Raw genomic sequence first — 17,481 nt, forward strand, 5'->3', positions numbered from 1 at the left:
TCCATCAAAATGCACTTTGAGTGTTGTCAGAAGAGTTCACTGACTCTAAAATGGATCAGGTGATTATGATGAAGTGTCAGGAGAATATAGGAGCTCTCAGATGTCTTAAGTATATCATATTCTGATACATAAAAGCATCCAGTTCCACCTGGAGAATGAAGCGTTCATAATTTAACACAATCTGCAGGCAGAACTTCAGAGAAGAGGCGAAAGAAGATTCTGGTGAAAAAATTGAGTTGCATTTGGTAGCCTGAGACAATTTACCATTGTGAGGCTGGTGTGCTACAGCAGCAATTGTCACTATGAACCCTAGAATTTATCTGAGACATAGTTTGGATAATTTTGGATTTTTTTAATGGAGAAAGCCGGGTTGAGAATAGAAATGCACCGTGAACTACTAACATCAGCAAGGTTCTCTCTGCAGGCTCAGAAAGAGCATTTCTGATTGCAGTGGAATTGTAAATACATGGCATTTGTACTGTTGGTACAGTCCAGTAATCTCATAGATACATAATCTAATAAAAGCAGCAAAAATTTCATGTCATGTTTTTAATATCTTAATCAGATGGTCTGTATCATGGACAATACATACGATTTATCATAAACAGAACTCAAATATGCTTTATAATTTGCTTTCCTTAACTAAACAATAATATATTTTAAAGTTAAAAATGAAATTATAGATGTGCTTTCCTAAAATTCCTGCACACTATACATGTTTATTGGGAATATATGGAAATTTTTTTTCCTATATTTTCCTGTAAAAAAATAGGGTGGTTTGGATTTCTTCATCTGCCATTAGCTGGTTGTCAGGTGTAATTTTTTGCCTTATTTTCCTTCAAAGCCAACCTGAATCACTCTGAAAAGGATACTCAACCACTTAGCTATACCATTAATTTTCAGGGAAAAATGCACTTTAAGGAGTAAAAAAAAAAAAAAAAAAAAAAAAAAAAAAAAAAAAGTGCAGCTTCAAGGTAACAGCAAGACATCAATTTTCTGTGTTTGAAATTAACATAATGTTTTACATAATGATCCTCTCTGCTGATCATTAAAATAACATAGTTACCTCGGCAACTGGAACAGTCTGCAAATGTTATCTAGTGATACATAACACATTCTAAAAATACATACAACAAATAAGGTCTGAAACATTGTCATTTGGAGGAAAAAAGGGTTTTTTTCCAATAAAATTACCTTCTGGTCTAAGCAGATTTTTGTGAGAAATTTTCAGTTCAATAGAACTTTATTTTTATTCAAAACTGACTTTATTTGTTCAAAACTTGGAGATCTGATGTTGTTTCATTTCCTGACAATGGAAAAACTGTAGTTGCTTTTCAATTCCAATTTTTGTTTTTCTATGAATATTTCAATGGCAAATGTTCAGGAAATAAAATTTATTTCTAAAGCAAGGGTTGAACGCCTAAAAACTGCTATAAAACATAGCATATCAAATAATTGGGCTGATGAATTCAGGGGAACTAGGGAGTTCACCGCTTTAGATCTGAATGTCTCCACTGTCATTGCTTGTACCCTTGTGGGTCTGTTCTGAACAACTGGGATCTAATGGGACTGAAATGAACCAACAATGTCACACTTCACCTTCTTTCTTTTTCAAGCAAAACTCAATCAGTTGTGTCCACTGATGGTTTTGGGTGTATTAAAATGAATTTTTGTGTATCCTTTATTTACTGAAAAGTTTCACTAGGACTAGCTACCACACATCACCCAGTACAATAGAAAATTTCTCTGAAGTAGGTAACTTGGCTCATTGCCTTTAGGTTCTCTTTCATTCTTCCTCAGCATTGAAGCTGCTACATTCTTGAAACACCTTCTTCCTTCTGCTTTTGCAACTCACTGCTTGCCTTTCTCTCTCCTGGGAGTGTACTAAGGAATACTCCGACTTTTGTAGGATTTGCTATAATTTTACAGAGAAGTTATGTTAAAAAAATCCCTTAAAGTTCAGATTATTTTTAAATGCTAAATTTGAATTAATGTATATATAATTTGCTGTTGAATTTGCTTGTGTAATTTGGCTAGTATCTACGAGTTTTTTCAGTTCATGCAATATGGGATATCAAACACATTGATCTTTTCTGTCAATTTTAATGGTACTTCTTTGTATGGCACCCCATCAAGGTTCATAAAGTGTATCATCAAGGTTCATAAAGTGTATCAAAGCACTTTTTTTTCAGTATATTTCAAAAGCTATTGATCTAGATGTAATTTGAAGAGAGGAGTTTCTGAAGACTGCTAGGACATTGGTAATCCTTAATGAATTCGAGCATTCTGCCATAATCCATGGTTTTCTTTAAACACTTCTCCTTTGGGTGTTGAAAATCTGGTGACAAGATTGCTCTAAGAGAGCACCTGGCTACTGTGGTCCTTTTAAAAATATTGTTCCAATAGAGATAACGGAGTCTTTGCTTTGGAAGCAAGAGTCAGCACTTTGTTTACATACTTTTTTTTTTTTTTTTTTTTTTTGCAAATGCACAGCAAATAATCTCCTACTAGAATTTATTTTCACTGGAATGTAAGAAACAAAAATGGCTGCAACTATCTTGATTTTAAGACACTGACAGTGAGAATGTAACATAATTTGCATCTTCCTTAAAGGCTGCAGTTTCAACCATTCATTTTCATCCTTCCATCTGACTGCAACTGTTCTCTAAGGGCTGGCCGCCAGAAAAGATTTTTTCAAGGCCTTTACTCAGGTTTTAATTGTGGAATTTGGTGTCATTAATGTTGCTTCCCAAATCCTCAATCCAAGCCCATGCCATACTACATCTCAGGACAACATCTAGGCACATATCTTTCACTTCTATCACTCTTGTTGGCAGAGGAAACCCGAGTGTATGAACTGGGAGTGGACTGGGAGCTGTTCCTTTTATCCCCTGAATGGGGATGGATAGAGCAGCACCTAAGTCTATCATAGAGCAAACTTGCCCTACAAAACAGGCGTAATTATCCTAGTGCAACTGAAGAGCAACTGTAAAGGCATCCATATCAATCTCCTTGAGCAGAAGAGAGGTTGGAACATAGCCTCACACTAAAAGTTTTAAAGCCAATAATAAAGGTATTAATTACACCATCAAATTTTATAACCATTCCTAAGACCTTTATCCTCTCTGACATCTAATGAGAGTGTGCATGCTGTCTGGGGCCATGATTAGCTCAGAAAAAAAGAAGAGATTAGAGTATTAGACATTACTAAGCAGATGGATGATTACACAGGATCTTAAGCCAATAAATAAATATTCCAAATACGTCACATTTGGAAAATAAAAAAAAAAAAATTTAAATAAATCTTTAAATACCTGTGGAGATTAACAAGGATCTAACTTTATGGTGTGTCAACATACATAACAGATGAAATAAAGAATGTGTAAGGCTTTCACATCTTTTCTCAGTTTAACAAAGCTCAGTTGGTCAAAAGGCTGTGGGCCACAGGAATCCAGTGCATGAATATCCAACACAGGAAACTGCAGGTGACTCATCTACATTGCTGGTAATCCAGCATTACTCATACTATGTTTTCTTGTATTTATTGGTGCCCGAGTTGTTGGTATTTTTAGGAATACAGAAATAATGAGTAGTGTAAGGTTTTGTTTTGCTCTCTTTTGAAAGTTTGCATACAAAAGAGATGGAAGTGTTGATCAAGCAATTTACAGAGCTGGAAAAATGACAGGCTTAGTTTGTAATAACCAACTCTACTTCACTAGGAAATTATAGGGAGATAACCTATATTTTTTTGCAAAAAATCCACCAAAAATCATAATGTTTCCAGTTCTCTGTAGTTTGATATTTGTTTGTTTTTATGTGGTTACGTTAGTTTGTTGGTCCTAGAGAAATGTTTGGGGAGGGAGCGGGGTGCGGTTTGGCATTAAACGCTTTCCTAGGCATTAGCCTAAGGATACGTGTTTAGAGCCTCAACTTCCCCCCCTCCCTCCTCCCCTACTTCACTCACATTCTTTGTTACAAGAAAGACACTTCACCATTTGGAACAAGGATGAATGCAGAGCCCTTTAGAGAGAGTGCTAAACCAAGGCAAACTATAATCTGTCTCAGTAGGTGGCTGGACATGATGAAAAGAAGTTTCTTGCCTCTGAAAAGAAATCTTAAAATTACCCTAAGTATGGTATTATTAAGGTATGTTATTTGTGTACTCTTCCATTGATTTCTGTTTGCAACTTCTAATCTTGTTCCCTGCAGATTCTGCCTGGAAGTGGGTGAAGTCTCCTTCTGCTTGTAATGTTTTCTAGATTGATTACACCCCCACTGATACCTGGGTATGTGCAAACTTGTGACTGCTAGACTGTGTCACAAGAGGTTAAATAACACTAAACCCACAACAACTACATTAGACAATATTCCTGTGACTGGCTGAGTCAGGGAGCAAAAAATTCTTAAAACCTTGGGGAGCCACAAGCATAACATCACAGATGATGCATGTAACTATGGACGTGGAGACCACCTGTTCTAGAACCGTGTGTACATCAGCAGAGAAACAGATTGCTGCTTACAAGTGGCATACGAGCCTCATGTCAAGAGACTCCAGTGCTAAAGTCTGCAGATTTATTTCTTCTTTCATCCATTTTGTCTGTTTCTGTCTACTCATTCCTTGCTTTCACGTGCCTTTTTCCCAAACACATGTCCCTGTTGTTGTTTTCTCTGTTTTCCTTCTGCTTCATTCAGCTCTCTTTTCTTGCTGTCTTCAGCAGGTGTGCTGGGAAGCAGATACAGTGCCCTTGGGCTCTTCCAGCAGTTCTTTTTTGCCACCTTGACTGTCTTGACTGTTATCAATTAGTCACATGCAAATTGCTCAAGTGGGACACTTTATTTTTGTTCCAGGAACAGCCAGGTTTGTCGTATACACTCTTTTGGTACCTCAGTTAGGAATCGCACCGTATTAGATATTGTATCTGCAGGCTTCTAACCACGTAATGGCCACACAGATACAGCTTGTGTTGCTCATATGTTAATATTTATTTGCACAATATGAAATTTGCTTACACTTTAACATTAGGGGCAGTATTTATCATTGGATGCAACATAGAAGTGATGGAAAAGATGCAATAAACAATATTGAAATTGTCTCACAATTCCATATCTGAAAGTAAAGCAAAAACTTAATGACCCTTTAATAGCTTAACTAATGCTTTTAATCCTTGACAGAGGTCTTGCTGTGATTGGTTTTCTACTACTGTCTTAGTTGTATGTGCTTTGAAGAAATACTGGGAGTAAAGCACTGCTCGTATTAGTCTGAAGGTATTTCTTGCTGATAATTCAGAATTTTAAATAGAAAATAAAATTTAAAAACATTAAGACTGGGCAGCAGAGCTACTAAAAGCTACAGCTGGGCTGACACACATAGAGGAAAATCCTGTCAGGTTAAAAACAGAAACATGTTCCACCCATGGATTAACTTTAATCCACTCATGTTCTGCCACATGGCACACTACTTACATACACAAACTGTGAGGAGGAGAACAGGGGTACAAATTTATGGTACCTTGCTTCTATCCCGTCCATTTCTATAGTTCAGAAATGAAACAAATCTAGAAGAAGCACCCAAACATTTTTTCTAAATGATAGTATCAGTTATCTGCACAGTCATGTTTCTGAAGATTTGCCAACCAGTTTATTCACTCTCCAGAATTATCTCTTCTGACTTCATATGTAGCATATTATGCTGAAAAATTTCTAAAGTCTAAATCTGTTCAGTGCTTTGGATTTACATGTTTGGTTTGACTCTAAAATGACTTACATATCTATCATTCATGAGAAGCAAACTCCTTTTGGGAGTCTCTGAATGGTACTTCTCACTGTACATGTACTTTCAGTGCTGAAACTTAATTGAAAATTTCAAAACTTGCAGTAAATTTTAAGATGTTTGATTAGATCAACAGGGGACTGATTCTTCAGAGGCATTATCTGTTGAGTGAGATTAAGGCAAATACAACATTTAGCTCTCCTGTGCAAACAGCAATTTAGTCTTCCTCTTCCGAGCAAACTGCAGTTGAAACCAAATCACTGGATTTCATATTTAAGACTAAGTTGCTTTCTCACTATCTTTCTGTTACAACTTTATTATGACTAAAGACATAAAGAGTAAGTTGAAGCCGCTACTATGGTTTGTATGTTTTTAATTACCATTACCCATAAACCCCCAGTTTGGCCACTGGTAGCTGTGGAAAAAAGAAGGATATGTAGAAAAGTGTCCATCAGTAGCATTTGCCTTTCTCCCTTTCAGCACAGCCAGACTATAAATGGGTAATTAGTGGAAGTGAGAATAGCCTGAAGTTTTGTAGAAAACATTTGCCTGTAGCACCCCTGGCAGCAAGAGGGTCACCCAACATTAGGGATTGTACCTCTGCCTGCTGCTGACTTGGGCAGCTCCTAAAGTGAGAGTGTTAAGGTGGAATGAGGTGCAGAGATATGTGCTGTTGAACGATTCGTCTTTGCCAGGAGTTTATCGGTAAAGACTGCTTTAAACCTGCACTGATTTATGCCAGATAGGGTGACTTTAAAGTTCTTCAGTGCTTGTGAGAGGTCAGACAGCAGCCCAAATTAGAGTCAGCTTTTCATAAAATACAACAGATAACAGGCACCCTGAAAGCATTACATTCAAATAAATGTTTTGCTTCTACATGTCGAATTTTGCAGGAATGTTGCACCATTGCTCTAATCCTCCTTATGGCTTCTTGGTTTTTAAAAAAGAGACAGTGTATCTAATTACTTGATTAATGAAAAAGGTACATACAAAAGCTGAAAGTGATAAAATTGCCAAAAAAACATAAGGTACAAGAGGTCTAGTAAGCTAAATATTAACCTTACAATTAGACAGTTGCTAACTTGAACCCATTTTAATTACATTGATTAATGAAACAACATAAAGGCAAGCTCTAATACTCCTTTTCAAAAGTCGTCTAGAATTGGATAAATGAAGTTGTCTTTGAACAAGCAATATGCCAAAATCTGTCCTCCACAAATCATTGAAATTACTCCAGATCCTGAAAGAAAAGATATGATTGTTTTGTGTTAATTTTTGTAGTGGAATACAAACTTTTATCATAAAACTTTAAACTGACATTCTTTTTATCTTCAATTAAAAGAAAAGCAAAAACAGACAAACAAGACCAACCAAAAAAAAAAACCAACCAATCAAGCAAACATAAAAACACCCCCAAAAAACCACCAAAAGACAAAAACCAGCCTTCCTCCTTAAACATTTTACCCAAGGCTTTAACTATTTACAAAGATATCAACCTCCACAACTGCTAATGCAAAGTCAGTTGTAGGACAGGGAATTTATTTATCTCTCCCCATCATTTAGGAATTTATTGCAGCTGTTGATCCCTGTTATCCATAATATAAGAAAGAAGAACAGAAGCCAGTCCTTTTCCCTTAACTACTGTTTTTCAAGATAATCTACTTTTCATGTAAAAATCTATGCTTCTAATTTTACACAAAATTAAACATTCAGAAATGTAGATTTACCATTCACTTTGAGGAAACTTTGATGACTGAAATTCATCTCATCTATCATAAGTACATAATGTTTATAAAACTTGTCTCTAAAGGTACATGTTTTTTTTCCAATATTTTAAAGGGTATCAAGAAAGGCTACAACTTTGGACAACTGTCTTTTTGACACCAGAACTGAGATATATTTCATCTCATTATAGATGAAATAAGTCATGATTAAATCCTGACTAATTGTAATTAGTGAGGACTTAATCATGACTTATTTCAAGTCATGTGTTTGCTGTTTGTTTGCAAGACTAGCATAAGATGAGCATAGTCTGGCCTTAAAAGAGAAAATTTTTCTAAGGTGAGGCAAATCCTAATCCAGCATTATTTACCTATGTTGTTAAAACAATATGAACAAAAAGCCTGTACTTCTTAAATGTTGACAATTCTCAAATTAGCGAGGCAACAGATTTTTAATACAAACAATTCAGATTATAAACACTAATTTTTTACATGGATTTTAGCAACTTAATCTTTAAAGAATGTAATTATACCTAATGCCAGCCACCAGTGTAACATCAGGGGGAATTCAGACATAACTGCAAGAAGAAGAAAAGTAGAAATCTAAATATTGGAACAGTTAGAATGGGGACGAGTAGCAGTGCGCTATTTTATCAAAGGTGTGCTTAGTTATGTTTCATAGATTATATGTTTCACATATATTGAAATGAAAAATGCTTTAGGTCCTGACCAACACCTGCCCTGGCCACCCCCAGGCTGACCCACATCTCCACTGTGGGATAACTGCAGGGCAGTTCTCTGACCCCTTAGTACCTGCCCCAAAGAAAGCTGACAGAGGAGTAAAAGGGGGCTGGGAAGCACACTGCATATGCTGGCAGCTCAGGGTCAGCCAGCAGAGGTTTTGTTGGCCATCTAAGAAAGCAGTGATTCATCTGGGGTTTTTGGGACATCATCCAATTGCATCCAAGATGCATCATCCAATGTAATGACAGAAGCAAAATCCCTTTATAAATTATGTACATCAGGAGGGGTTTTGGTAGTTTTTGTAAATTCCTTGATTTAAATACAAAAAATTATTAATGAGGAATAACAGTAGTTCAAATTCCACAAAACCAAATTTAGTAGATGAGAAAATATGCTTAATTTTTAAAGATAAAGTCTCTGTTGGTCTCTGGCTTAATTTGTCAGGGAACTGGGGAATCTCCCAACTGTAGAAAGCTAAATGACAAATGGACAAGGCAATGGAAAATAGAAGATTAATCTCCATACAGTAGGGAGGGCTTCTTAATTTGTCAAAAATAGGCTTCCTAATTTGTCAAAAATATTTTCCTTTTACTGCATTCTAGAATAAACATATTAACCTCATTGTTTTAAGAGAAAAGAATACCCAGATAGGGTCTAGCAAGGATGGAGTTAAAAAATATTTTCTAATTAGCTGTAGAAGCATTCTGCTAAACACCATGAGAAAGGGGAGCAGATTACTAGGTGTTGGCAAAAAGAGATGGTGAGTCTCACTTACAGCAGCTAATTCTTTTTTTTTTTTTTTTTCTTTCCTTTAAGAGGAAGAGTTTCATGGGGAAAAAAGAGTTTCAGTGGTAAAATGCTTCATTTTCCTCACTGAGATTGAGTTTTAATGATCTAACTTAAAACCTTTGCACTGACATTGCTGAAGCAAAACTCCGTTCTTACTCTGAACTTGAGGTAAAGTGTTAATGAGTAGTTCTTAAAATATCCAGACAAGAACAACTATTAATGTCATGTTTTGAAAAAAACACACCTCCCAGATTCAGAAATTGTATCTAGCCTGGATCTGTTTGATATGAGTTATTTGAATATGAACTAAACCTCTGATTTTTAATAACAATATAATGGTTTAAAATTCTGCAACAAATCCAGTATTAAGTTTAAAATGGGAGGATTTAAGTAGAGGCAAGAGTCAAATGGATGAAAAATAGAGATACATATTTATTTAAGGAAAATTAAGTTAGTCCATTAATACATTGGATGAATCATAGTGAATTTGTCCTTCAACTTGTGATACTATGCAAATATTTAGCAGTAAACCTACTTACCAACTGAAGTTATGATGATATGAATAACTGTAACTGTTACAGCATAGTCCCAAACCCATTCTTCCACAACCAGAGCAAACAGAAGACCACAAAGGAAGAAAGTTATTTCCAAAGATATCACAAGAACTGTAAATGAAAATAAGATATATTCACCAAACACAGTTTTGAAAGACTTCTTCTCATATTCCAAATGATAACAATAAGAAGCTAAAATACCTGAGATAGTTATGCAGATTTTCCTACAAGATCACTGAGTTCGGTTTTGGGCCCCTCAGACACTGAGGTGCTGGAGTATGTCCAGAGGAGGTCAACAGAGAGGGTAAATGATCTTGAACACAAGCCCTCTGAGGTGCAGCTGAGGGAGCTGGGGGTGTTTAGCCTGGAGAAAAGGAGGCTCAAGGGGATCTTATTTCTCTCTACAACTTCCTGAAAGGAGGCTGTAGCCAGGTGGGGATCAGCTGCTTCTCCCAGGCAACCGGTGACAGGAGGAGTAGAAATGGTTGTAAATTGTAGCAGGGGAGGTATAGATTGGGCATTAGGATTTTTTTTTTTTTTTTTCCACAGAAAAGGTTGTGAAACTTTAGAATTGCCCATGGAAGGGGTGGAGTCTCCATTCCTGGAAGCGTTTAAAGAAGTGTGTGGAATGATGCTTGAGCACATGGTTTAATGATGAACATGGTAGTGGTGCCACACAGATGATTGGACTTGATAATCTTAAAGGTCTTTTCCAACCTAGATGGTTCTGTGATGCTATGATTCTATTAAATATTATGCTTATATTTTCCTTACAAAGATAATTTTTTTTGCCACAGATATTGCATAGTTGTAACCTGATTTGCCTATAGATTTAAAAATGTTATATATTTTATATAAGAACAGGTAATAATAGGATTATGAACAGTGATAGGACTACATCCAATTTATATAGCCTAAATAAGAAATTTTATGAAAATTTTCCTTAAGGACCATCCACAATCTTTGCATATGGTGCCAAATAGATTTGTTTGGTACTGACATAAGTAATTTTTTTCTCAAACAAAACAAAACTGTGTGGTTAAGGGGCTATGCTTGGTAAGAAACTTCATCGCTTCCTCCCTTCATCGTATCATATATTTTTATGGTATATGTACCAAAATATCTACATCTATATCTCTCTCTGTATATACTTCTATCTCAGAATAATTTAAAGACAAGACATAGAAGGGGAGATAGAGCAGAGAGCCTACAAGGTGAGCAGAGGCAAAACATCCCTACAAGTGGGAGCCTGGCTTTTCTTAGTGTTGTGTGACTATGTGGGCTAGCAGGGGCTTGCATGGAAAATACATGGTGTCTCTTCTAACTTTAGTCCTGAGTTCACATACAACAGGCCATAAACATGAGTTTATAGTTCTCCATCTCTCCATAAATAGATAATTGTCCATCTAAACGCAATTAGTTCCTCTTTTTAAGTGCATGGGCAAGTAAAAGTAATGTTTTTATTGGAATTATATCTTTTTCTTACTGTTGCAATAACATAATCTCTATGATTGCTGTAGCTGACAGTAGAGATACCATATTTCTCTTTTTTTCACTCAATTTATACAGTGAAATTTACTTTGGCCACATTCTATGCCCTTCAATTTTATTCATTTATTACAGGGTCTGTTAGTCCCTACTGTATGATGGATCTTTCAATGAGTAGTTTAAAAATTTCAAAGAAAAATAAGAAAAATGTAACTGGAAAAAGTTAATGTGGTTAGGTAAGTGGGAAATAACAATTAAAAAATTAATGTTTCACAATGTGTTATAGCATGTTTTGTTTATCTTTTTCATGAATCTCTTTAAATTATGACACTACCTTTGTAATTTGAGAAGGGTTTTTAATGTAGGCAAATGCTCTGGAAATTCTTTTACAAATCTAGGTATCCAGAGAGGATACCTTCTTCCTTAGCTGATTTCCATCTTTATTTTGAGATTATGTTAAGACAGTATTCTCTTTTTAACAGGAACGAGTGACACTCCTGAGTAAAAAAATTCTCATTTGCAACATCATTTAGACATCTTCATTCTGACTCTATGCCTTTAGATTTTAAACAGATGCTCTTATGTTCTGTGTTTCCATGTCATTTTCATGGATGGACAGAAAGGAAGATGGAATACTAATTGCTATTGCTATTGGCATGAAATAGCTGCTGTCTTTGGCATATAAACATATTGCATCAAACTAACTGATAAAATTTGCAGGGAAAAAAATCATGTTGAGATACAGTAATTACATTTCACCCTGGAAAGTAATTCTAATGCAATGTGCTTTAATTTTTTTTCTACTGACATAACATAAATGTTCTTTCTTCATCTGAAATCAGTATTAACACTGTACAAACATCCAGGCATTTTTATTACTCTTTTAAGCTACGAATGAACCAATTTACTTTTGAGCTTTATGTATTTTACTGACAGATTATGAGGTTTGCCTTTGTAAAATAGATTACAAATCTGGTAAAATTTTATGTATGCATGTAATTTTTTAGGAATGACAGTTTAGGAAAAAGAATATATTTTGAGAGCTTCAGAAAAATTGCAGAAATTTGTATTAGAATATATAAAGATACATTTAGGGACTAAGCTACGATCAAATTCTGATCTTTTAATGCCCACTGTATTCAAGCATTACCAAAGTAAAATTGCCATTCGTTGAATGTGACCTGTTTCTCTGATCCGAATCCAGTGATTCATAAGAAATTTGCTGCAGTACGAAAATTAAATTAAAAAACTTTGTGGAGGAACTTGATGGAAAATAGTTAATTGTTCTGCAAAGAAAATGAAGCATTCTGGCAAAGCAGGATATTTTCCTCTGATGATGCAAGATCAGAAGAAGAACTCAACAAAAAGCCTAAGAATCACTTGAATGTTAAGTAGCAGAACAGAAATGAGAAGCACCGGCAAGATGCATAAACATTTAATTGCAGCGTAGTTAAAATACAGAAACCATTGGTATTACCAACACAACTTTAAAATACTGTCCATTGGAAGACAAGTTTACATCCATATGCAATATATTTTCTTGAGTGAGGGGAAAAAAAAAAGGAAAAATGCTTCAGTTACCTAAATAATATGGGTTAATCCATGAGGGATTTGTTTTAAAATCAAAAGGTGCCAAACCATCCAACATTTTAATCCTGTGGGAAAAAAAAGAATAAACTTAAACAGAGTTTTAGTAATCTCTTAATGATTACATGACACATTATAAGTCTTTTTAAATAGGATTTCAAATGGAATACTCTGGGTTTTTGCAAGCTCTCTAAGTCCCATTCTGAGTTGTGGTTTTGCCCTCACTCACTTTTATTTAAGATGTTTGGTGCTATGCATGCTAATCAATAACTTCCCAAGGGGATATAATTTGTCTTTTTCATTGACTATAAGATCTTTATTTTCCTTTTTTTATGCCTTCTTTTCTCTTAAGTTCATTAATTTACATGGTACAAGTGCAAGGAAGAATATTAGAACCAACATTTTATAATAGTTTTGAGTCTCCACTTGCCAATTTGTCCATTTGAAAGAAGGTTCAGGTATAACAATTTAAATGAATTTGAAAAATTATGTTCACAGAATAACCAGGCCAGGATGCCTCCAGTTTGGATGCTTCCTTTAAATAGGCATATCTCCACCCACGAGTTCCAGTATGCCAGCATATCAGACTCAAGGCAGGGAAATCTTACCTGAATACTGCAAAGCACACAGACAGGACCACATAGTACACAGTGTAGAAAACTATTATGCATATCAACAGGTTCACCAGAACAACCTGCAAAAGGGCACAAAACAGTAAAACCTAAAGCCATGTTAACATCAGGCATTCTCAGAAAATAATTCTAGGTTTCTATCAAACATAATGTGATAATTGATTTCATAAATAATTTTGTAAAATAAAATGTTTAGGCAGAATTTTCGCCGTTGCTGATTACATAAATGTGCTAAAAGCTCTTTGGCAGATTTCTGCTCCTAATGTGTGGCTATAATGTATGGCTTTGTTTCTATCATATATTGTTGTATGCCTACTATATATACAATTTACAAGTGCTCCTGAAAGGAGAAGGACATTTCTTGACAATTATTAAGAGATTAAGAAGGTACAGAGAAGAGACTCAAAAGGGAGCTGTAGCTAGAAATGTTTGGGGTTTTTCTTCATTAGGGCTACAGCCCTAAAGAGGTCAATCTGTTTAGCTCCAAGGGATGATTATGATGGATAAGTACCTTCACAGAAAATACCAGGTACTTAAGGAGTCTTTAATCTATCAAAAAAGACACAAGAAGTAAACAGCTACAAGTTCTAGCTAGACAAATTCAAAAGAAGCAGGAAGGACATCTTGACTTGTAAAGGTAATTACCCAAAGGAACAAACTCCCTTTGCAAATAAGAGATCCTACTAAGTAGTAGTAGATACTTCTGAGGATGAAACTTTAACATTCATTTCTGGCCTTAGTTCTTTGAGTGGTTGTGTGGTATGTAATGTATTTACAGAAATATCCAACATTGACAAAAGTAGGAATATTGTGAATATATCAAACCACCTATTTTTATATTGCTAAATGTTGTAAAGTGTTAAATATTGAATACTGCATCTGTCACCCACAAGAAGAGAGACTAAAGAGCTTTAGTTTCTAATGCAACGGGAGATAAACCCATCATGCCTGTAGAAACTGCTATTTGTCAATAAGGAAAAGTCCAGGACAGTCTTATTCTTTCTTCTTTCCTCTACATCAAAACAAAGCCAAGCAAAAACTGAGAACTAATAATCTCTTTATCCACATTGGGTTTTGGACTAAGTACAGCTCCTTTGTACTGTCTTTATTCTTATTCTAAATGAAAATTGACCAAATAACCAGCTTGATCTCTTCCTTTCCACAGCGCACACCATCACCTATAGTGTCACGTGTAATCCACCACAATGTCACGTGTAAATTTGGCAGCCATGCTGCCTCTAACTCCCCTGAACATTACTTCAGGCATTGGAAATTTAATGTTTGGCACAATTTTAGTGGGAATCTTTTTCATTTCATTGCTCTGGGCAGCTGCACTTTTCCTGTGATCCTCCTTTATCCATTGCTCCTCCTCTTGCCACCGCCTCTATGAAGCCTTATCTGCCCTAGATGGAGATTGGTACAGTAATAAAAGTGGTGAGAAAGGACTGAAGGGAAAACCACACAGCTGAAGGGCGGCTGTGAGACGATGACCTATTGACCTGTAATTACAATAGGCAAATTCCAAGCCTTGAAGTCAGTGACAAACTTTCAAAGACACAGTATTTTTCTCTGGAATATTCTTAGTACCTGGAATATTCTTAGTCCCTGCTTCAGGATGAAGTGAGGAATTATGTATGGTAGGCTTTGCTCACTTGAGTAAACCAAGAAAATGTACACAACACGAAAATGAAAACACTGAAAATGTTCCAGTTTTATCACATTCTACCTCATTTTTTTTTATTTGACCTAGCCACAGAAATTTAAACATAATTTTTATGTTTTTTAATCTGAAAATACTTTTTAGTTTCAATCTATTTTTCCTTTTTTAAATCTTCTGGTATTTCAAAGCAAAAAGCCCACGAATTAAAATTTACAGGATTATTCATTATATGTCAAAACAACTTAAAAGATGAATCTTAGGAAATCCCTGCTGGCATCAAATGTAAAATTTTATGACAATTCCAAGAATTTTATCTCATAAGTGGAACACCATCACATATTTTGAAATCCTTTCTATAAGATTTACTTTGCAGTACTTGCTGCCAGCACTACAGGATAATGTATCCTTTTAATTTTGGGGGTTTTTAAGAAAAGAACATTGAAGAACAGTCTGTAAGAATGAAAGCAACAGTTCATTTGAGCCCCACAGCAGTTGTCTAATTCTCTAATACTATTTGGTGTTATATATAACGCTAAATAAACTCAATTCCCTTTACCTTGGTTTCAGCAGTTTTGACCTTGAGAGCCATGGACACATGATGAGTGAAAGGAAGTGCTGTTGCTATATTCCGTATGCCAGCTTTAGCAGGAAGAAGCAGCTGGTTTTCACCCCAAAAAACATTCTAATGGGTAAGTGTAGAGCAGGGTGGGGTGAGGTGAGTTGATTGGATTAAACTGACTTGGGACAGAAGACATCTGTGAGCTAAATGTAAGCCGCTGAAGAGCAGAGAGAAAATCCTGCTTGCTCATGCAGTGTTCATACTTTTGTAGCTACAGTCAGCCAAAGCATATCTAAAATATAACTTGGCTATTTAGACACAACATTATTATTCTTTTCTACCTTTTAATTGCTTTTTTTCAGCATTCATGTGATCACAGTTCCTTGAGATTATAATAACTTCCTACTTTAATTATCTTTTACATTTCCTAGCATTAATTCTATTGACTATAGATGTGGAGTGGTACATTCTTCACAATGTTCTTTGCTAACATTTCTCTTCTGACTATCACTTTATTACATCAAGTATAATTCACTTTAAATTAGATATAATTAAGTTAAGAAATTCCAGGCTTATGTTATGACTCTTTTTTTTCCTGAACCATATTTTGTTCCTTTAGTAGAATAAAATTTAGTGTGCTTTAGAGCACATCCAACTTCTAGTGAGCAATTCCTTAATGGATTCAAATTTGACTTTTTACAGGCACATTATGATTCAGTATGCTGTGTTATTTGGAAAAAGAAGATGCTTCTGAAACTGAATCAAGAAAGAACTTTTTTTTTCTGCTGACACTAACATAATATGTGCAAATTTCATTAGGGTTTTTTATGCCTTTTTAGTCATACAAAATAAATGTTATCTGCTCTAAAATGCAGTCTGCACTCGGCAAACAAGAGCTTTCACTCATAGATTTGATAGCTCCAGATTGTGAATACTGTCAGGGAAATTACTGGTAATATTGTGTGAAATTCCTTCCTGTGCAAAAATACTAGAGTGAAAATCTGTACATCAGTAAAGTCCTATTTTGAGGGCTGAAGTGATGACAAAGGAATATATTGAAACAAAATAAAAAAGCCTAAACTAAGATGCTTAAACAGTTGCAATAATCAGAGGTAGCAAATAAATGAAGAAATGTTTGCTTTAATAATTAAAAAAAAGTTGAAAAGGCGCAAAAGGATTCATTCAAAGAGTACACTATCTACCCCAAAGAATCAGCTGAAAAGAGCCATGACCTAAATTAATTTGCAGAAACCTTTTCAGTAGCTATAACTTGCAAGGTAATTAAAAAAGCAGTGAGTTACATTAATGTCAGATAACAATTAGACATAACAAGAGTTCACATTCAATGACTTTTTCACAAAGGGTCGATCTAACCAAAGACTGATGATACAAACAAAGTCAACAAGTTTGACAGAAATGTAATTGAAGCTGTAGGTGTGGATTTGTTGGACAGACTAAGATGTTCTTCCCGTTCTTAATGCACAGTTGAAAACTTTAAATACTCTGAGAGAAGAGACAATATTTCTGTTCAGCCTTGCCTCAAGATTGTAAACACTTAAATTGTGGTAACCCAATGAACAGGAGCAAATCAAACTTGAAAGTGGCAGAAATTGTGTGTGACCCAAAATACTGACTAAGTCACCCAATAGTGAATGTTAATCATATTCACAATAGTGAATGTTAACTATATAAAGATTATGCTGTCAGCTACATGTTGAGATAATGGAATAATGACTTCTTGTATTTTTTTATTTTCTTAAAATTTACTGGAACAGCTGCAGGAGAAATGACAACTTCTACTCGGCAGAGAGACATAACAGAAATTTTAATGGAAGTTAAAATTAATTATCCAATCTGGTTTCAACAAACCCTACTTTTAAATACATATATTTTTTTTTAGTCATTACACTACAGAATTATTTTAGGACGGTGAGGAAAAAGAGTACTGTATCAATTTGTGATGCTGTCAAATAGTAT

The 17,481-nt window shown here is 35.1% G+C and overlaps 1 protein-coding gene across 1 annotated transcript; it reads right to left on the minus strand.

The window, feature by feature from the left end:
* Positions 1–6,915: 6,915 nt before the first annotated feature.
* TMEM244 (transmembrane protein 244) lies at positions 6,916–15,534 on the minus strand. The gene is made up of 6 exons (XM_066315368.1): positions 15,502–15,534; positions 13,262–13,347; positions 12,648–12,721; positions 9,564–9,689; positions 8,025–8,069; positions 6,916–7,010 (listed from the first exon to the last, which is right to left on the minus strand). The coding sequence occupies exons 1-6, from the start codon at positions 15,532–15,534 to the stop codon at positions 6,916–6,918; spliced, it is 459 nt and encodes a 152-aa protein (XP_066171465.1).
* Between the last annotated feature and the right edge of the window lie 1,947 nt (positions 15,535–17,481).

The sequence above is a fragment of the Sylvia atricapilla genome, chromosome 3 (genome assembly GCF_009819655.1).
Source record: "Sylvia atricapilla isolate bSylAtr1 chromosome 3, bSylAtr1.pri, whole genome shotgun sequence".
In the NCBI taxonomy this organism is placed as follows: Eukaryota; Metazoa; Chordata; class Aves; order Passeriformes; family Sylviidae; genus Sylvia; species Sylvia atricapilla.